General features: G+C 38.3%; 2 protein-coding genes and 1 long non-coding RNA gene across 3 annotated transcripts; all 3 read left to right on the top strand.

Moving 5' to 3' along the window:
* Nucleotides 1-8,473: 8,473 nt before the first annotated feature.
* LOC141785782 (uncharacterized) lies at nucleotides 8,474-9,227 on the top strand. The gene is made up of 3 exons (XR_012597574.1): nucleotides 8,474-8,593; nucleotides 8,878-8,917; nucleotides 9,002-9,227. It is a non-coding gene; the product is annotated as an uncharacterized LOC141785782 (long non-coding RNA).
* Nucleotides 9,228-12,492: 3,265 nt separating this feature from the next.
* LOC141786114 (OX-2 membrane glycoprotein-like) lies at nucleotides 12,493-15,456 on the top strand. Its single transcript, XM_074664839.1, has 6 exons — nucleotides 12,493-12,594; nucleotides 12,885-12,974; nucleotides 13,145-13,393; nucleotides 13,488-13,820; nucleotides 14,766-14,859; nucleotides 14,967-15,456. The coding sequence occupies exons 1-6, from the start codon at nucleotides 12,555-12,557 to the stop codon at nucleotides 15,001-15,003; spliced, it is 843 nt and encodes a 280-aa protein (XP_074520940.1). The 5' UTR covers nucleotides 12,493-12,554; the 3' UTR covers nucleotides 15,004-15,456.
* Nucleotides 15,457-16,269: 813 nt separating this feature from the next.
* LOC141786230 (uncharacterized) lies at nucleotides 16,270-19,934 on the top strand. The gene is made up of 7 exons (XM_074664982.1): nucleotides 16,270-16,336; nucleotides 17,736-18,074; nucleotides 18,161-18,475; nucleotides 18,553-18,591; nucleotides 19,470-19,563; nucleotides 19,647-19,709; nucleotides 19,796-19,934. Exons 1-7 carry the CDS (start codon nucleotides 16,282-16,284, stop codon nucleotides 19,917-19,919), a joined length of 1,029 nt encoding a protein of 342 aa, XP_074521083.1. The 5' UTR covers nucleotides 16,270-16,281; the 3' UTR covers nucleotides 19,920-19,934.
* Nucleotides 19,935-21,448: the final 1,514 nt, after the last annotated feature.

The following is a 21,448-nucleotide window of genomic DNA, read 5'->3' as shown; positions in this document are numbered from 1 at the left end:
GGTGTGTGTTTGAAATACAGCTCCGTTTGACAGCAACTCTGAGCCTAATCTCAACCATATCTTCATTTTGATTGGTTTGTGTGCTTTTATCCTTGTGTCTGGACTTCCCATTGGATGCGTCATATATAAAAAATACTGCAGGTAAAACTTTCTTTTGTAAAATTAAAGCTCTATCTTTGAAGAAAACTGTGAAATGATATCAGATTTGTCCAACATCTGTCATCTTTTCTGATTTTCAGACACAACACGAGAACAGAAGTATCAGTGCCTCATCCGTCTGTCCTCCTGAGCTCTTTGGTAGACCACAAACTATATTTTTCATCAATTTGCTTTCAGGCATGATGTCAGGGAGTGATAGTAGAGATAGGGAGCAGGGGTTATACCATTCACTGCATTTCCTTGTATGCTATTAGAAGCTGATTGATACCATAATAGCATTCTGTTTCTAGTGTTGCTGTCAAAGACCTTCCTGATATTCATCTCATCATTTCCTTGATCTGTTAATGGAGTCACTTTAACATCTTGTGTTTTAACAGGACCAAAGTGAGCAAGATAATCCCTATGAAAACTTTCAACAAGCAGGTGGCATCAACGTCAAGAACACCAAGAGTAACCACGCAGCCGCTGGACATGATAGAGAAATCTATGAAAACTTTTAAACCAAGTAAAAATGCAATGTCCGATCAGTCCAAACTGGATTAGATGTCTTAAAATGTGAACATCTAGCTGCATGTTTTTTGGTGATTTGTATCTGTGAATGTTTATCATACATTTTATTTCCCAAAAAAGCTTCCTGTGCTCCATCAATATGAATTCTGCTTCCCAACTGTTCTAACTCTGGTTTTCATCAACACTTTGTCGAATGCAGAGACACAAAGTTTGGTATGTACATCTCATATGAACCACAGTTATCTCTGTGTGCTGCTTGAGCTCGTGTCTTTAAATGTGTCACAGTCACAAAAACACGTCTCGTGCTTTGTAGGTTAGTTGACCGTTGCCTTTCTTTCACACCTTGAGACCACTGTAGATAAAATTACCTATGCTTTACCTTGAACTGCGCATACAGCTTGGCTTCACAGTGGTGTGTAAAAGATGTGAAAGCAGAAGTGTTTAAAGACCCAGGCTTCACTAGTTTTTTAGCAAAAAAGAATAAAAAAGTGTTGAAGCTTTGTTGTTGTGCAGGTTTTGGTGCATTTTTTTCATTCAGCCTGTGGCAGATTTTTTTTGACCAGTATGGAAAAATGGACGCTGTGCTTTGCTCTGCTGCTGCTGCCGATCGCGTGTTTTGGCAGTGAAGGTAATGTACCTTTTCTTGTTGATGCCTCTGTTTTTGTTTAGTGGAGACAGACGCACTTTCTCTGAGATTGATCTGCTGTTGTTCTGGTGTAATTCAATGTCTGATATTTGAAAAACTCAAAATGCTACAACAGCTAACTGAGACTGCATTTTATGATGATTTTTATTTTGTTGGTGCAGACCATGTCAACATTACTATTTGAATAAATGTGTTCATGAATAAGTAATTCAAAAGTGAGCTCATGTTGTTTGCAGTGACAACTGAGAAAAACTTTCATTCTCAAAGAGGTGTCAGTGAAACAATTGCAAAGATACTGTACAAGGAAACTTTGTTGAATAGAGTCTGCATTAGTTAGTTATCAGCCAGTTCATCTTGAAGTGTTTGTAACTAGCTATAGTTTTTCATTTAGTCCTTGGAAATGTGTCCCACAATCTACTGCTTCACAGTGCGACTCATGTATCAGTGCAGTCAGAACGAGAACATGAGGTATTGAGTCCTTAAAACTCATGTAACTCTGTGTTTGTTTGCAGAGTCCTTTGTGAAAACCACTGGAAAAAAAACAGACACCACACCGATATGCACCAATGACACCGTGACTGTCATCATATTTATCAATTGTGAGATCAGGACAGAGAGTGGAGAAGACTGTGGTTTGGGATACAGATATGGACATGGCTTTGTGAACAACTGTGGCTCTAAGTTCAGATTAATGCCAGGGAATGGGGCTGTTTTTCTCCACATGACCAGTTTAACTCCAGAGGACAGTGGGAACTACTCCTGTGATTGTACACGCCTTGATGGAACCTTCAGCATCCATTTAAAAGTCATTGTAGAAGGTAAATTCCCAGGTTTTTCAATAGTTTAGCATGATGTTACTTTCATAGCATTGATTTCCAAAAAAGAGATAAAACAAGTGTTGTGCCTCAATGTGGAATTTGATGTGTTTAATGTTTATGGAGCAGTTTCAAACATTTCTCTTGCTGTGTGTTTCTTATCCAGCTCCAATCAACAGCACCTCTCAGCCAGACTCCCATTTTGTTCTGATTTTCATTGTGACTGGTTTGTGTGCTTTAATCCTTGTGTTTGGACTTGTCACTGGATGCACCTTATATAAAAAATACTGCAGGTAAAACTTCTTTTTTAAAATAAAAGCTCCATCCTTGACTAAATCTGTGAAATGATAACAAAAATGTTTGACATCTGATATATTTTCTGATTTTCAGACACAACACAAGAACAGAAGTATCTGTGCCACCTCCATCAGTCCTCCTGAGTTCTTTGGTATGTCACAAACTATCTTTTTCATTTTCATTTTTTCATTTTGAGTGTTTCCACTTTTTTTGTCAGTGTTTTACTTAAGCATAGTTCAGGAAGTGATAGTAGAGATAGGGAGCAGGGGTTTACCATTCACTGCATGTCTTAGTATGGTATCAGGAGGTATTGCTGGAAGCCACAGCCTGCAGTGTCTAAACCACAAGGCCAAACCGCCTTTGATGTAATTAATTTGGAATATTTAAAAAAAAAAATTCTGTAAGTATTGATACCATTAAAGACCATTCTGTTATTCACCTAAACAAGTCCTTCAACTGTACAATGAGTCACACTAACAGCTTGTGTTTGACAGGACCAGGTGGAGCAAGATAACCCCTACCAAAGCCTTCAACAACCAGCAAGTGACGTGTATCAAACCACGTGGAGAACACCAAGAGCAACCACACAGCCACTGGAGATGATGAGACCTATGAAAACTTTTAAACCATGTAAAAACACAATGCCTGATCAGTCTATGACATTTCTGAAAATGTGAATAATTAGCTGCATGCTTTCTGGTGATTTGTAGCACATGTTATTTTTTGTATCCCCCGAAAAAAGCTTCCGGTGCTCCATCACAATAAATTCTACTTCCTTTCGGTATGACTCTGGTTTTCCTCCATACTTTGTTACCAGATATGCGGAGTCATTGCAAAAAAAAAAAATTCACTTTGCTGTATAAGAGTAGTAATGTGTAGTTTGTTAGAAGCATGTTCTGTCAAAGACGTTTTGTGTGTACATTTTTTATAAACCACTATTATCTCTGTGTGCTGCTTGAGCTCATGCCTCGAAATGTGTCAGAGTGACAAAAGTGCACGTCTCACTTTATGTAGGTCAGTTAACCGCTGTCATTCTTCCTCCCTCTAAGACCACTGTAGATAAAAATATCTGTGCTTTAACTTGAACTGCACATACAGTTGGCCTTAAGGAAATGTTAGCATGTGAAAGCAGGGGCAGGTGATTAAGCACAGGCTTCAATAGTTTGTAGAAAAACAAGGCGTTGAAGCTTTGTTGTTGTGCAGGTTTTGGTGCATTTATTTTTTCTCAACTTGTGACAGATTCTTCTTGACCAGTATGGAAAAATGGACTCTGTGTTTTTCTCTGCTGCTGCTGCTCATCAGGTGTTTTGGCAGTGATGGTAATGAACTTCTTCTTGTGTTGATGCTTCTGCTTTTGTTTTAGTGGAGACAGTCACACATTCTCCTAGATTTATGTCAGATGTCTGTGAAATTCAAAATTCTACATTAATCAAGGGCTGTTGGTTGGCCTCAGGACTCAATATCAATGGTTTAAAATAATTATTATATAAAAGTCCTGATACTGTGAATTAAGTCACACTAACATCTTGTGTTTGACAGAACCAGGTGGAGGAAGATAACCCCTACCAAAGCCTTCAACAACCAGCAAGTGACGTGTATCAAACCCTCTCTGTAGAGAACACCAAGAGCAACCACACAGCCATTGGAGAAGATGAAACCTATGAAAACTTTTAAACCATGTAAAAACACAGTGCCTGATCAGTGTTTACTGTACATGATATTTTTTAAAATGTTGATATTATTATCAGTTTTTGTAGTGATTTAATGTTTATTACTTTGTTTTTATATTTTATAACCACAATAAATCACATATATTATAATCACAATAAATTCTGCTTTCCAACTGATCTGACTCTGGTATTTATCAACCCTTTGTCATCAGAAATGCAGAATCATTGCATGAACTTTCTGTTTTTTTAATAATATGAGTTATTATGTGGTTTGTATAAGCATGTAAAAAATGTGTGGTATGTACATCTCATTCACACCACACTGAATGCAAATCTGCAGCTTGAGCTCATGCCTCTCAATGTGTCACAGTGACAAAAGTGAAGGTCTCACTTTGTGTCAGTCATTTGACCGTTGCCTTTCTTTCACACCTTAAGACCACTGTAGATAAAATTATCTGTGCTTTAACTTGAACTGCACATACAGTTGGCTTCAAGGAAGTGTTAGCGTGTGAAAGCAGACGCGTGTGAAGAAGCACAGGCTTCAATAGTTTGTAGAAAAACAAGGTGTTGAAGCTTTAATGTGCAGGTTTTGGTGCATTTATTTTCACTAGGCCTTTGACAGTTTCTTCTTGACAAATATGGAAAAACAGACGCTGTGCTTTACTCTGCTGCTGCTCACCAGGTGTTTTAGCAGTGAAGGTAATGTCCCTTTTCTTGTGTTAAGGCTTCTGCTTTTGTTTAAGTGAAAACAGAAGCACTTTCTCTGAGATCTATGTCAGATGTTTGAAAAATTCAAAATGCTACAAAAGCTAACTGAAGCTGCATTTCATGATGGTTTTTATCAAATTGATGCAAACTTTCATAGCTTTACAATGTGGAAAAAATGTGTTAATGAACGTGTTGGTCAAAGTTCTCTTTTGTTGTTTGCAGGGACACCTAAGAAAACCTTGGGAGGACCCACAGGTGTCAATGAAACAATTTCAAAGGGTACTGTTCAAAGAAACTTTGTTGAATAAACTCTACATAAATTAGCCAGTTTAGCTTGAATAGTTAGTAACTATTGATAGTTCCTTTAAGTCTTTGGAAATGTATCTCACAATCTACTGCTCACTTTTACTCGTATCACAGTATAATCAGAAAGAGAAGGGAATGCAGAATATTGAGTCTTTAAAACTCATTAAACTCTGTGTTGTTTTGCAGTGACCCTTGTGAAAACCATTGGAAAAAAAACAGACACCACACAAATATGCACCAATGACACTGTGGATGTCGTCGTATTTATCACTTGTGAGATCAAGACAGAGAGTGGAGAATACTGTTATTTGGGATACAGATATGAACATGGATTTGAGAACACCTGTGGCTCTAAGTTCAGACTGATGCCAGGGAATGGGGCTGTTTTTCTCCACCTGACCAGTTTAACTCCAGAGGACAGTGGGAACTTTTCCTGTGATTGTACACGTCCCGATGGAACCTTCAGTGTGCATTTAAAAGTCACTGTAGACGGTAAATACTCAGGTTTATCATAACCTTGCATGATGTAAGTCTTGACACATTTATTAACAAAAACTATAAATCAAGTTTTCGTTCTTACTGTAAAACTTGATTTTTTTTCATGCGTATGAAGCAAATCAAACATTTCTCTTTCTGTTTGTTGTTAATTCAGCTCCTACCTACAGCATCCCTCAGACAAACTCCAGTTTGGTCTCACTCTTCATTTTGATTGGTTTGTGTGCTTTTATCCTCGTGTTTGGACTTGTCATTGGATGCACAGTATATAAAATATACTGCAGGTAAAACTTCCCTTTTTTAAAATGAAAGCTCTATCTTTGAATGAATATGTGAAATGATACTAAATATGTTCAACATCTGTCATATTTTCTGATTTTCAGACATAACACGAGAACAGAAGTATCTGTGCCTCATCCATCTGTCCTCCTGAGCTCTTTGGTAGATCACAAACTATCTTTTTCTACATGTTTTTTGTATTTCCACTGTTTGTTTGTTTTTTTTCAAACAAAGTTGCTTTTTTGTATGATGTCAGGAAGTGATGGTAGAGATAGGGAGCAGGGGTTTACCATTCACATCATGTCTTAGTATGGTATCAGGAGGTATTGCTGGAAGCCACAGCCTGCAGTGTCTAAACCACAAGACGATCCACCTATCACAGCTCATTACTGGCTGTATCTGTGCTTTCAGAACATTCAAAACACTGTTGAGTCATCAAACATAGATATACTCTCATTTTTCAGCATCAAAGCAAAGTTTGCTAAGTATTGATAAAAGTTGATTAAGGGCTGTTGTTTGGCCTCAGAACTACAAGCTGAACAAATAGGAACACATTTTATGTCAATAATTCAAAATATTCATGATAAAAAAGTCCTCATACTGTAATATAAGTCACACTAACATCTTGTGTTTTGACAGAACCAGGTGGAGGAAGATAACCCCTACCAAAGCCTTCAACAACCAGCAAGTGACGTGTATCAAACCCTCTCTGTAGAGAACACCAAGAGCAACCACACAGCCACTGGAGAAGATGGAGAAATCTATGAAAACTTTTAAACCATGTAAAAACAAAATACTGTATATGGAATTTTTAAAATGAGAACATTATGATATGTGTTTCTTTGTACTTATTTAAAGCGCCAAATGTTTATTTATTATTTTGTTTTTACATTTTAAAGCCCAAAAAGCTTCCTGTGTTCCATCACAATAAATCCTGCTTTCCAAGTAATTTGACTTTGGTTTTCATTCACAAGTTATCATCAGAAATGTTGTGTCATTGCATGAATTACCTTTTGTTTAATGCACAAGTTATACTGTGAATCTGACACCTAGTGTTGTCAGGTTTAAGCTTTTTCTGTCAAAGACGTGGTGTTTACATCTCACACAAACCACAATGATCTCTATCCGTCTCGACTCGAGCTCATGCCTCTAAATGTGTCACAGTGACTAAAGTGCACGTCTCACTGTTTGTAGGTCATTTGACTGCTGCCTTTCTTTCACATCCTTAGACCTCTGCAGTTTAACTTGAACTGCATGTTCAGTTGGCATTCAGGTGTGAGCATTGACAGCAGAAGCGTGTGAAGAAGCGTTTCCGTGCAGGCAGAGTTCTCACAAGCTTTACAACACAAGTTCAGCAAGGTGTTGTAGCTTTGTTCTTGTGCAGTTTGGTGGATTTTTTTTGCGATTTTGGAAGATTCTGTGTGACCAGTATGGAAAAATGGATGCTGTGCTTTGCTCTGCCACTGCTGCTTATCGAGTGTTTTGGCAGTGAAGGTAAGGCACTTCTTCTTCTTGTGTTGTTGCTTCTGCTATTGTTTTAATGGAGACAGTCAAACATTATCTAAGACTGATCTGCTGTTGTACTAGTGTAACTCAATGCCTGATATTTGACTAATTCAAAATGCTACTCCAGCTAACTAATGCTGCATTTCATGCTGTTTTTATCAAGTTGATGCAGACCTTCGAACTTTTACAATTTGAATAAATGTGTTTATGAATGTGTTGGTCAAAGTTCTCTTTTGTTGTTTGCAGTGACACCTAAGAAAACCTTAGGAGGACCCCTAGGTGTCAATGAAACAATTGCAAAAGGTACTGTACAAAGAAACTTTTTTGAGTAAAAACTACATTAGTTAGACAGTTTAGCTTAAATAGTTTAAATAAGTTGTAGTTCCCCTTTGAATCTTTGGAAATATATCCCAAAATCTACTGCACAGTTTTACTCATATCACAGTACAATCATAAAAAGAGAGCTAAATGAAAAATATCATGTCTTTAAAACTCATGTAACTCTGTGTTTGTTTGCAGTGACCCTTGTGAAAATCATTGGAAGAAAACCAGACACCACACAGATATGCACCAATGACACTTTGAATTTCGTCATACTCATCACTTGTGAGATCAGGACAGAGAGTGGAGAAGACTGTCATTTGGGATACAGATATGAACTTGGCTTTGAGAACAACTGTGGCTCTAAGTTCAGACTGATGCCAGGGAATGGGGCTGTTTTTCTCCACCTGACCAGTTTAACTCCAGAGGACAGTGGGAATTACTTCTGTGAATGTACACGTCCTGATGGAACCTTCAGCATCCATTTTAAAGTCACTGTAGAGGGTAAATACTCAGGTTTGGTCCAATGGATCTTTAGGCATAGCCACATGACACCTCGTCTTGAATCTTGATACATGGATGGTTCGTACTGCTAACGACCATTCAACCTCTGATTTTTAGTTGCCATGCCTGCTCTAATTGCAAAGTGCAGTATATAAATGTATCTGCAACAGTATGTTGATAATTCAGTTGCCATATTATAGAGATACCTATCTATTAAATTTGTGGCGTCATTGTTGTGACTTTATTTTAGGTGACTCCAGATCAAAGCCTGACAACCATCCAGAAAAAATACCACTTTTTCCTTTGCTGAGTCCAGCTATCATCATCATTATAACTGGATTAATACTCTTGGTCGTCTGCAGGAGAATGAGAAACAGGTAAGAGACGACTGAAGAACATCCAGCATGTTGTTTCACACCCATGTTCAGAATATTAGAGAGCGTGACCCTCTTTTTAAGTGTGACATCACCCTGGTTTCAAACACTCGTAATGCATCTTAAAAGAGGAGAGGAAGAGCAGGAAGTGGTTGTAGGGTGTCAAACCGAAGACTGCTGCAATTAGAACAATATCCTCTGCTAATATTGTGTTTTTTTGTGACAAGTTTGTGTTTTTTTGAAGAGGAGCTAAAGATGTCTGATCTCATTCCTGTTTCATTTAACAGAAAACCACCAGAGCCTCTGTGCAGCAGCCCTTCAAACACGGTACAGAACAGGTTTTAACAAAGAAAGCTTCATCTGTATGTTTTATTCAGCATTCATGATTTGTTTGAATGTTTCTTCCTGCAGGAGCCAGATGACATCGAGCCCTACAGCACATTCATCCAGAGAGAGAGCGGACTCTACTCTACTGTCCGAGTGAACGGCTCCAACACCAACTCCAACAATTCACAAGTTCTTAACTGAAGCGTTTTTATCAGCGGTTTTCTTTTTCTCTCAAGTAAAAATGTAATGAGGTTGAATGTCCACAAGATGGCGCAGTTCCTCCTTGTGACTTTCTGTTTCCACATGATATGAGCAGTGACTGTATCAGCTGTTGCTATCATTCTGCTTGTAGATTTTAAGGAGATTATTTTTTATCTCACGAAGTCAATTTTTTTTCTTGTTTCAGCTTTTGTGAAGAATGTTTAGTATGTTTGGCGCCCCCCTGTGGACAAAGTGGTGCCTCTCATCCACTTCTTCAAACTTTGTGCTTTTTTTTTTTTTATTTTATTTTTTATCGTTCTTGTAGGTCATGTAGAAGCTTTAGCTTTAATTTCAGGCATGCGTCATTAACATCTGGAATCATCTCCCAGGAGCTTTAAGGCCACAGCTGAAAACTGTCAAACCACATTCCTCCATTAAAAAAACAACAAGCTAACATGCGGCTTTGTTTATTTGTTGTCATCTGTGAAATCACTGCTTTGCTTTCTTTGGAAAAGGAGGTAGCTTTGAATTGACGTGTGTCAGCTGTTCACTGATTATTTACTGAATCATCACAAATAGGTCGCATGCTAAAAAGCTGTTTCCTCTATGGTGAGAACCTTTTTACTCTTTTAGCTTGATGGGCATATTTTTTTATTACTGAGGGAGATTTCAGGGAAATTAATCAGCTAAATGAGTTGGGGTCACTTCCAGCTCCTGTCTGTGCTTCTTCAGTGCGTATAGTGCTATATTTAAATACTTTCTGTTTCATGAGCCTTGAGCAGAGCAGAGTGGTGATCCAGTGCTCCTGTTCCAGGCTTGTTCTGAGTCTGATAAAATGATCCCTGAAAGCTTTACCTGAAATTTACAGCAAGCCCTCTCTGTGCTCAGTTTTTCTTTCAGTTCCTACCTGACTGCACCTTTCTAGCCTGGAATTCAAACCAGCAACCTTCTTCCTCTTCTTGTGAGGCAATAGCACTAATAGCAAACTAACCACTGCAGCATCATTTCTCAGTCAGCTGTTTCACAACTGACCAGCTAAGTGTAACTATCTTCAGGTGGTACACCAAGTTTAGACTGAAAAACCGAGAAGTGACGCTTACGCGCAGCTGACACTTGAAGCCAAGCCACTCTGGGCTTTAAGCGTCACGTGCTGGCCCAGAAAAAGGTTGCTGGGTACTTTCCAAAACAAACATACCTGGCTTTATACTGCTGCAGCATTCTCTGGTGCTCTACAGGTGCACTGCTTAAAAACAAAGATTTACCAAAAGTCAGTCAAAACCTCATAACAAAGTGGTGACACCTCTTTCTAAGAAGAGTTTTTAGGTTCTTTCCTGTGTCTTTCTGATGAATTCAACTTCCTCTTTATAATCTTTAGTAAACAAACACGCAACCAAGCTACTTCTTGTTGGATCAGGTTGTGTATTACGAGTTTGTGCTGGGCTCTTTGTGATAACCTGATCCCACTGTTGTGCTTTCTTTTGAGCTGCTCAGTGTTGAATGTGAAGGTATCCAGTTCTATCCAATTCAAACAGTTTTATTATTCTTTCTTGGGGCAACGAGGGGCTTTTACGCATGAGTTGACGTAATAAAAACAGTAAAACTCAAAACATAAAGCATAAAACGATAATAGACATAAAAGACTCAATAAGACATCTATGAGACCTAAAGGAGACATTGATGTTGGACAGATGATCCAAAGTCCGTTCAGTGTTTCTTCAGGACTCACAGTTTCACTATGACCATTTCATTATCACAACCGACCTGACCCTGAGGATGTAATGAGTGAACTAGCTTTATCATTTGGGAGTAGCAGTTGACTGATCAGGCAGCTGTTTGGTTCCAGTTTTTATCTACCTGAGGGTTGATCAAACTGAAACCTATGGAAGCCCATAGAATGTATAAATTGTAGACGTAGCCTCTGCGACATCTCTGGCTGTGAGGTTCCTTTTTAACAGCTACAGGGCGCCCGTCAGTCACATGACCTGAGCTGTGTCTCTGATTGGACAATCAAACAATCTTAACATCCTAACCAACAAGGACCAGGCTGTAAATATGCGTTTTAATGCTGTAAAAGTCTGTTGTTATGGCTTGTTGTGTCTTTCTGCTGCCAGCCTCAAGTGGATTCTCCATGAACAGCAACTTTTCACACTTCTGCATAGGCTTCATTTTTACTAACTGGATGTTGCCCCTTGTGGAAGCCCCTCTGACATCACGAGGTACAGTCACAGGAAGTGACTTGTGACATTCTTGTCATTCAAAGAGCTTTCACAATGACATCTTCAGTATTATGTTTACATTGCTGAAAGTATGACTGCATATTTTGGGCAAGTTTTGAGGAGGAAGTTGTCCAACCTTTGGGAATTGGCTTTGTAACCTGAGGGTTGCTGGTTCAAGTCCTAGCTTTGATCAGCAGTTGATAATTAGACTGATAGCTGGAGAGGTATCCTGGTGTCCCCAACTGCTTTGGCTGAAGGAAGTTTTAAATTGACGGAAGCTTGATAAGATTATGTCGTAATATTTGATCCTGAAGACTTGATTGTCTCAAAGTAGTGTTGACTCTGTTATGACTTACTGTTGTCATGCTTTCTGAGGGCAGCGTGCGAGTACAAAGGCAAAGTGATGCCAGGCTGAAAAAGTTCATACGGGGCCACTTTGCCTCAAATCAAGTAGCAAATGCTTCCTGTCTGGTATGAATCCCTCTAAATGAGAAAATGTAGAACATTAGTGAAAACCGCTCTGAAACCACTGAGAGTGGGCCAATTCATTGATTTGTTGTTGGAATGAGCCCATTATGAGATATCATTACTCCTAAAAGGGAGGGGTATGATTTTCCTCCAGAGGATTTGTTGGACATCTATGAACATGTATGTTCTGTGACTTCACTACAGGTGGACTTTCCACGCACAAGGTGGGATTTCTGTAAATCGTCCTCCTCCAGTTATGAGAACAGAGTAATGGGAACTGCAGTCAGACACAATCTCAAAGGGGGACTTGAAGTTTCTGCATTTGGGTTTTTTTTTTCACAGCCTGAGGTGTGAAATTAGTTCACTTACAGTAAGAAAAGTTGCTCAGTGGACGTAAAAGAAGAAGAAGTAGTTGTGTTATACCAAGAAGACAAAAGCAAAGTGGTCTGGTAACTCTCAAAACTGAGGCTATTGTTGTCCAAATACCTTAGAGCTTGGATATGTGGACTGTGATTTGTCACTGTCTTTTATGTTTATTCGACATAATGAAACTGAAATGTAATTATGTGTCCTTGAAACATGTGCAAAGACAAATGAAGCATCTTTTAGGAATTCTATACAGGACAGAGGTTGTTTTGGTTTTGATGCTGAGTCATGCTGGGTTTTGCCCCGCCCACCCAGCTGGCTGATCTTTAAAAGCCTCTACCAAGATAAACAAAACTGAAAGTGCTGCTGTCCTACAGAGGAGCATCATGCTGAGCATCCTGATACTGACTGCTCTGATATTTAAAGGTAAGGTGTTCAAGCCTGTCACTCTTTGCTGTATTAGGCTTGTAGGTTGAGTTATAGACACAAGAGAGATCAGCCTTTTTTACTCCACTGTGTAAAGTTAAAGTCTTGTGTTTGTGCTTTTGTTTGATATTTTGGTCCTGTGTGTTGGTTAGATTTAAAAAAAGGAAATCATAAAAGGAAACATAGTTCTGCATGTTTATCAAGCAGCTAAATGTGCTTTTTTTAGCACAGCTAGCATGCAGCATTGAAGTCATTTTTTAATCTTTGAACACTTTTTTGTCTGTTTCCAGGCTCTATGTCAGAGATCATCTTACATGGCAGTAGAACAGCAGATTACAGCACAGATGCAGTTTTCAGCTGTACAAAACACGACTCGACAGGTACAAGAAGGAGTTTATGTTTCTGTAAATTTATACACAGATGTATGGAAGCCTGTTGCTGCCACCTGTAAAAAAACAATGATGGAGAATTAAAGGAAGAGTGCACAGAAAAAAAAAATCATGTTTATTTTTCTTAGTGAATAATCATCACACTCACCTTTCCCCGACAGGTGTGCTTCAAGTCTCCTGGGAGAAAGTGTTGAAAGAGTCTCGTGAGACGATGGCTACTTTCAGCGAACGCTTCAAAAAGCAAGTGAACGAGCCTTACCGCGAGAAAATTATCTTCACAGAGGCGTCTCTAAACTCGACAGCCATCGTTATAAAAAATGTGACGTGGGATGATGAAAGCTGCTATACATGCACTTTTAGTGTTTACCCTGAAGGGTCGTCAAGGAAGCAGATTTGTCTCACAGTGCAAGGTAAACTGAAAACACATTCAATCTGACATGTTAAATCAATCATTAGATAATCTCAGTTAGAGAGGCTAACAGGTGTCTTCCGTTCTCCATGAAGGAATATCAGACGTGAAAACACAAGTGTTTCCTCGGGAAGAAGAGGATGGAGAAGAGGATGTGGAGGTTGAAATCAGCTGCTCCGCAACAGGTAGACCAGCTCCAACCATCGAGTGGGTCTACTCCCCGGGTGCTCGGCTTTTAAACCAACAAAAGGCAACGACAGTGAAAAATAGTGACCGAACGTTTACCAGCAGTGGCAATATCACCCTGGAGGTTCCTTCAGAGTGGAAAGGAAGTGTGGACTGTTTGCTGAACAAGGGTGTGAGGGGGGAGAGGCTGGAGAGGATCCCTCTTGTTTTCATTGATAGTGATGTGAACAACGTGAGGAGAGGTGAGAAAACATTTGTCAAAGTCTTCATTTTAACAAAAAAAATAATATCGAAGTTGAATTGTGTTGTAACTATTTGGCTGTTCCTGGATCATTATTTTGAGTGGAAGTAATGAAAAATGCCTTCATTGCTTTCACTTACTGGAACAGAAACCACATCAAACACGACCGCAGCCACAACAAAGCATTAGATCAAGCCAATGATGAGACAGGGACATCAATAATTGAAATGTGCTAACCTAATTATTAGCTAATAGCTCTCTGGAGTTATAGCATATGTAAGTGTGACAGGTTTAAACTTTTAATAAAAGTATTAACATTTGTGAGCCATAGCTTATAAATATAATTTTTAGTATGCTTTGAAGAGAGATTAAGATTTAAATTCAAATTAAAGGGAAAGAAAGCCATAAAAATGAGCAAAATATCAAATAATTTATGTATTAAAGTATCATATTGACGTCATTGAACTGTCATTGTGAGTAAAACATGCTTCCTCCTTGTTTCTTCAAAAGAATGACTCATTTATCAATAAGCCTTTTTATCCTCAATTTCCTCTTTCTGTCACAAGCTGTGACTCTTGGGAATGTGACTCTGCATCAAGCCATGTGACCCCAATCAATCAATCAATTTAACATAGTAAACAAATTACAGGAAGCCAGGAAAGTCCCTGAAATTCTCTCTGTGTCCTGCGGGAGTCTGGGAAATGTAGTCAAACAGATAACCCAACTGACAGCTGATACCTCTTACTTTCACTTTGAAGCGTTGGTTTCATTTACTAGAAAACCCCAGCCTGAAGAAGCCACAATTAGCTGTCAGGTCATGTGTTGAAGAGGTGTTGGAATTTCAAGAACATAAATTACTGTAAAACCTCCCCACCTTCCTCTTTCTCAGGTGAATTCTGAGACGTAAGTCTGGTCTGGACTAACCCTGTGCTTCTTCCCTCTGCAGTGAATCAGCTGTCGAGCTCAGGAATTGCCCTGGTGGTCATTTCTACATTATTTGTCACTTTCCTCATCATTGCTATTGCACTGAGGAGAAACAGGTGAGATTTATTGCATCATGTAAATTAATACATGTACCTGTAATCTCAAATTATACATTACTTTAAATATGTGACATGGTGTCAACTGTACAACTTTCTTCCCACAGGTTAAAGAGCAGCAGGAGGAACCACAATGTTGTTTAAACAAGTTATCATAAGACCATCATGTAACTGTGGAGCATTAAAAGAATTATGAAGTCTGTTTTTATACTGTGTATTAAGCTAAGGATGTTTTATTTATGTCCAACTGCATCTCAACAGCACTTTAGTCTTCATTATAGATTTATATAAAGATTGTTTGCAGGCTTTGAATGTTGTAAACAGGATTTTGTTTTGGAAATTTAAGTCAGCTGAGTTCGAGGAAAATCCCTTTTGACCAAAAGGTATGAATGTCTCAGAATGGAGTTAGAGCGCCATCTTGTGGGCTTTGTTGGGGAAAGTGACAAGAAAGTTAAGGTTCTACGTTTTTGCACAAGAGATAACCACTTTTCACTTTATCTGCTTAAAGAAGAAGTATTACAACAGGAATGAGTTATTATTTATTAAAGTCGTTGCACTTCTATTCTAGAATTAACCAATTAGATTTTATGACTTATTTAACACCTCTTTTGCACTTTTGCACTTCAATATGACATGTTTGTGTTGTGTTATCTGTTGCTTAAACTTTTTTGTCTGTGCATATTTAAAGTGGTATCATTTATCAGAATTAAACTACGACACTGGTTTATTTTCTAGAGTTTAAATGATACTGTTTATTTATTTATTTGTGTTGTTTATTAAATAATACGATTACATGTGTAGGATCTTGATTTGCTTTGTCTTGATTTAGCATAAATTAACCTACTTTCAGGATTTTTCGCGCCATACAGTGTGTATTTTTGCAAATGGATTATTTATTCAAACTCCAGCTTTTAACCCTCTTTATTTTTATTTTTAATTTCTTCAACAGCAGCCTGTATAAGTGGTCACAGTGGCGATGAGCGCCAACATTTTTAAAGAGAAACTATATATATATATATATATATATATATATATATATATATATATATATATATATATATATATATATATATATATATTTGCGCGTGTGTCGAATTACTTTGTTCCAAACACTTCCTGTTCTTTTTCATATTGACTGTACCATAGTTTGTACAGAGGGGGGAGGGCAAAATGAAAAATTTGTCACGCGCTTTATACGACGCATTTTAAGCTGTAATTAACAACTTTTGCTTTAAAACTGTAATAAATACGTACTTTATAATGAGGATGTTGATATTTTCGCCTTAGAATTGGTTGCTACGTTTTGCAACTTTTTGGTGTTACCTGCAGTGAAACAACGCACTGCTACGTCACTACGTACAGTACAATCAGGTTTGGCGCAATTCAAAAATTAAGCGGTAGGAAATCGAACATGAAGTCAGAATGGTGTACTTTTCACTTCCACTTTTTCTTTGTGTGTTTGCAGTGTTTCACGAAGGTAAGAAGAGATGTCACGGTGACGTTTGGATCACGCATTTAAAACAGACAGACGATTTTTTTTTATATCAATGTGAAGGTAAATTGAATAAATATTAATTTAGGCGATTTTTAAAGTTATTTAAGTTATTAATTTTTAGGCGCCTTTTTAAAGTCATGGGACCTTAGACTGCATATTGTTTTTTAAAGTATCATTTATATGTATCATATATGTTAAATTAATTCAATATTTTTAATAGTCTATGAATGAGACGTTCCTGGCTGTAGAGAAACTATTTTCGTACTGTAAACACATTTCCACCACATATACTAAAAAGATGTTGGTAAACTATAATAATGGCTCCAACTGGGCGGTTAGAATTCACGTGAAGAAATTGTCCACAGTATTTATAATAAAGTAAAGGTTTAACGTCTGATCTGTAGAGAAAGTTATATTGTTTGTGCAGATGTATTAATTTATTTGTTTTGGCCTTATGTTAACCAAATCAAAATAGGACCCATTCACACAAGATAATATAAATGTTTTTCATGATAAATTATGTTTAATGACTTAAAGCAGGAAGGTTAAATTACTCGTGAGCTGTATTTGTGTTTTTGTGACTTCTCTAAGTCTTGTGAGATTGTCACGCTGCACAGCTCTGCTTCAAACACAGCTGACAACAGAACAGTATGTTAGCTTATATTGTCAGCTGACAGAGTCCAAGGAGGTCCATCAGGTCACCAGGCAACAGATTCCACTTTGGTCTAACAAACCTAACCCTTTGTGTAGAAAACAACGTGGCCATCTTCAGTGAGCACTGTGGGGAGTTCATTGGACATTAGTACGCACGCGCACTGTAAATTACTACAGCGCATTCTCCTACTTTCATTTTGTCCACATGGCGATTGATTCAAATCAGCAATGCTACAAGCTCTCGTTTTTTCTACATATTTTGGGAAACTGTGTGCATGGTAAAGTTTTATTTGCGGTACTTATTGGACCTCAAATGTATTATTTTCATCAATCTCAACTCACAGCTGCATAACTTTTGTCCTGGTTTAGACAGGAGCGAACAAAACGCGCTTTAGTTCCAATTCGTCAACAACACGTGCACATGTTATGCATCAAAATGCATCCTTACATCCTCACCCTCATAATGGAGATGTACTTGAGAGATTTTGTGTGTCTTATTGTGTTTTTATTTAAATCATAAATCGTTGGTGTGATATTTTATGAACCCATTCAATCCAAGGGCCTCTCAGGAATATCCTTAAGGATATTCCGGTGAATTACAGTGATTACTGTAATTCACAGCAGGAATGAGGGCATGCAGCCAGATCATTCTTAATCTTTAAAATCAAGGCACACCAAGGATCATTGTTATGTAGAATAATGTATTCATCCTTCTGTTCTGTCCCAGGTCTCACAGCTCCAATACAGACCAAACAGGCTGTAATGGCAGCAGAAGGAGATCACGTCTGTTTGAACTGTCAACTGACAGTGCCCAAAGACGTCCATCAGGTCACCTGGCAGAAGATTTCACCTGATGGAGAGAGGAACGTCGCCACCTTCAGTGAGTACTTTGGCCCTCGGGTGGACCCCAGTCTTCAAGGCAAGGTGAAGTTTAAAGATACTGGACTGCAGAACAGCTCCATCGTGATCCTAAAGGTGACGGATCAGGATGAAGGATGCTACCGCTGTTTGTTCAACACTAAACCTGATGGTGCGCTCACCGGGAAAACCTGCCTCCAAGTCCACAGTGAGGAGCTTTATAACATTTTCTCACCACTCTCCAGTCAGTTAATTCCATCAGTGTTAATATCCTATATGTCTTCCTCTCCTCAGAGCTGTTTGGACCCTTCCTTCATCTCAGAGAATCAAACTGGACTGAAGAGTTGATTGTTTCCTGCTCTGCCACGGGTCGACCTGCTCCCACTGTGACCATCACTGCCCCTCAGACAGACCTCCTCATGTCACACAACGAATCTGTCAGCTTCAACAACAACAATGACAGAACAGTCACTGTCAACAGGACAGCTGTGCTATCTCGTCTCCATAACAACAGCATAAAGGTCAGCTGTGCAGCACAGGTGCTCTCTGTCCCTCAGAAGGAAGAATCTGTGATGATTCCTGAAGTCAGACCCCAGCCCACTGCTGGAGGTAAGAAACATGTCCTGAGTAAAATCAGACTGATGAAAACTTTATAATTATTTCTTATTTTAATTTTTATTTTTTAGGTTCTGAAGAGGAGTCCAAAGTCAACAGCAGTGGCCGCAGTGAGTTGATGTTCAGCTTTACTTTCTTTGAATAGAATAGAATAGAATAGAATAGAATAGAATAGAAAATACTTTATTTATCCCCGAGGGGAAATTCAGGAGTCACCGCAGCATTTAAGAAAACAAAAGTAAGAAAGAGTATAGAAAGTGCAAAAATAGTCCATAAGAAATTAGATGACGACATCCCGTCCACCACTCGTCCACCACTCTCCAGTCCAGCCAGTCTCCACCTCCACAGGGTCCAGGACTGAGCCTCCCCAGCAGTCTGTTCAGTCTCTGTCTCCTGGATCCTGTCTGCTCACAGCAGGCGAAGCTCCTCCAATGTGGTGTTGGCGTCCGATGTCAGCTCCGTCAGCCACGTCTGTGAACAGCATGATACCGCTGGATTAGCACAGCTAGCTCGTCCATCCCCCGGAGCGAGATCCCACGTTCCCAACAACGATGGATGGAAGGACAGGTCCACGTCGTCACCTCCCAGCTCACATCCGAGAACCAGCACGTCGTCCTCACCTCCTCCTCCTCAGCTCGAGGGAAATCATCAAGCCTTACACTAGTTAGCATTGACATGCTACAGGCTGCTAACAGCTAATTTTGCATGTAAACAATGCAGCCATGGTTACATGTAGGATCTCCAGACAAACACAGGAGAAAAGTAGTCAAAAAATATCGCCGAAGCCACAAAAAGTTTGGTGTCCGTGACCGACCATGAACCATACAAAGTGATGATCCACTCCAAATACAAAGATGACGAAAAAGAGACAAAAAAAATTACAAGAAACGGACAAAGACGAGAGAGCTGCTGCAACAGGCAGCTACTTGGGTAGCGCCAATTGTAAACTGTGTCATATTCACATTTTTCCATGTTTCTTTTCTCAAAGGCAGGGCTCTGATTATTGCAGTAGGTGTCTTGCTGATCTGTATTTGTGTTCCTGCACTCATCTGTTGTTATCGCAATAAGAAAAAACAGTGCAGGTAGGTCATCTATTTCATGTTTGTGATTCACTTTATGAATGAATAACTGTTTGTCAACCTCTAACTGTTCATCAATCTTTCAGTGCACTGCCCAGTGACTTTGAGATGAATGAAACCAACATGGAGTCAGTCAGAAACCCTAATGAGTAAGAAATCATTTTTTCCTCTTTCCCATAACCTACTTTTTATACTCTCCAGAACGATTTAACTCAAAGTGATTTTCTTTCTCAAGGACTGAAGCATCTGCAGAGGAGAACAGTTCAGTCAGAAAACGAACACCTCCTGTGAAGAATGAAGAAAGTAACGACATTACTCCATCTCCTTCTTCTGTCAGAAGACTGTCCTTTTCAGAGTGACAAAGTTTGTAGCTGTGTGAAGAGGTAATGCACTGAGAACTGAGAGCTTTTTATGGTTTTTAGCTTTTAAAGACACTAACATTGGATTAATATCATTTTTATAATTCAGAGAAAACGTGATCTTTTTACTCTTTGAATGTGTTAGTGTTTGTGATATGTTTTTAAATGTCTGAACCCGATCACTTCAGATCAACCCCCAGTAACAAGTCCTTCACACTTCTCCCAATGAGCACTGTGTCGTATTATGACTGAACCAGAAGAACAAGTCTACTTTCTCCTTCTTTAGTTTTTGTTTTACAGTTTATTTACTTTTGGTCAAATTAAGGATACCATGTGTAAATGTCTCTGTCTCAAAGCCTCACTATTTATCCCCCCTTGTTTAATACCATCTTGTTTATTTTTAACCAAGTCATTAGTCTTACTAAACTTTTCATTTGTTTTATTAACAATATTCTTTTTTTATTTTTAAGCCTTACCTGCTTGTAAGTCCACAATGACGATCTTTAGGACATTTTCAGTACCTTAGAGTGGGTTCACACCACTCTCCAGTCAGTTAATCCCAGCTGTGTTAATATTCTAAATCTTCTTTTTTTAGGTCTTCAGATGAGCATTTTTTTTCTTTCTCTCATCTTAATCTGTGTCATGTTTATATTCCTCCTTGCTTTTACTCCTCAAGCTGAGACTTTGATGAGATCAGTCCAGCTTCAGTCATGGTTCCTCATGACTAAATCAATGTTTTTCTGAGCTTTTAACCTGCTGTTTATTGTTGGATTTAATACTCTCTATATTACGTGAGTTTAAAGTTTTTGTTGTCTTTCTGATGGACTGAAGCATCTGTAGAGGAGAACAGGTCAATCTGACAGAGAACTCCTCCTGTAATGAATCAAAAAAGTAACATCACTGTTGTTGAAAGAAATCTGTACTTTTAATTGGAGCAACAAAGTTTGTAGCTGCTTAAAGAGGTAATGCACTGAGTATTGTGAGAGCTTTTTTATGGTTTACAGCTTTTAAAGACACTACAATTGAATTATAATTATTTTTATAGTTTCAAAAATGTGAAATTTAAAAGCAAGGTTTTATACTTTTGATGTGTTCATATCTTTAATGCCAAATCAATCTGCTAAAGTATTGACTCTGTATGAATATAATTTTGTGATAACCTACATTGATATGACAGAAGGTCTTCGATCACTGGAAGCCGACTTAAGTATTAACCTTTTTGGTTTTAATGGCAGCTATTACGTTAACATATTTTTTAAACAATTAAGATCAAAACCTTTTAAATAATGGCTCAAATAAGATCATTGTTTTTCATGTGCATCATGTAACCTTTGTGTGTGTGTGTGTGTGTGTGTTTTTAATCTTTTCCTGATGTTTCTTTAATAAACATTTTTTACATTCTGTTTCTTTTTGTACTTTATTTTCCTTAATGTAACTTTTCCTTAAAAACCAACAAAATCACCCACTTTCTTCATTTAGACACCGTGTTTAAGTTTATTTATTCATTTATCATTTTGATAAACTAACTA

Source organism: Halichoeres trimaculatus, unplaced genomic scaffold (genome assembly GCF_033239565.1).
Source record: "Halichoeres trimaculatus isolate MK-OKI-2021-1 unplaced genomic scaffold, fHalTri1.1 fHalTri1_scaffold_24, whole genome shotgun sequence".
NCBI classification, from domain to species: domain Eukaryota; kingdom Metazoa; phylum Chordata; class Actinopteri; order Labriformes; family Labridae; genus Halichoeres; species Halichoeres trimaculatus.
The sequence above is the reverse complement of the archived record's forward strand: the minus strand, read 5'-3'. Positions and strand labels throughout refer to the sequence as shown.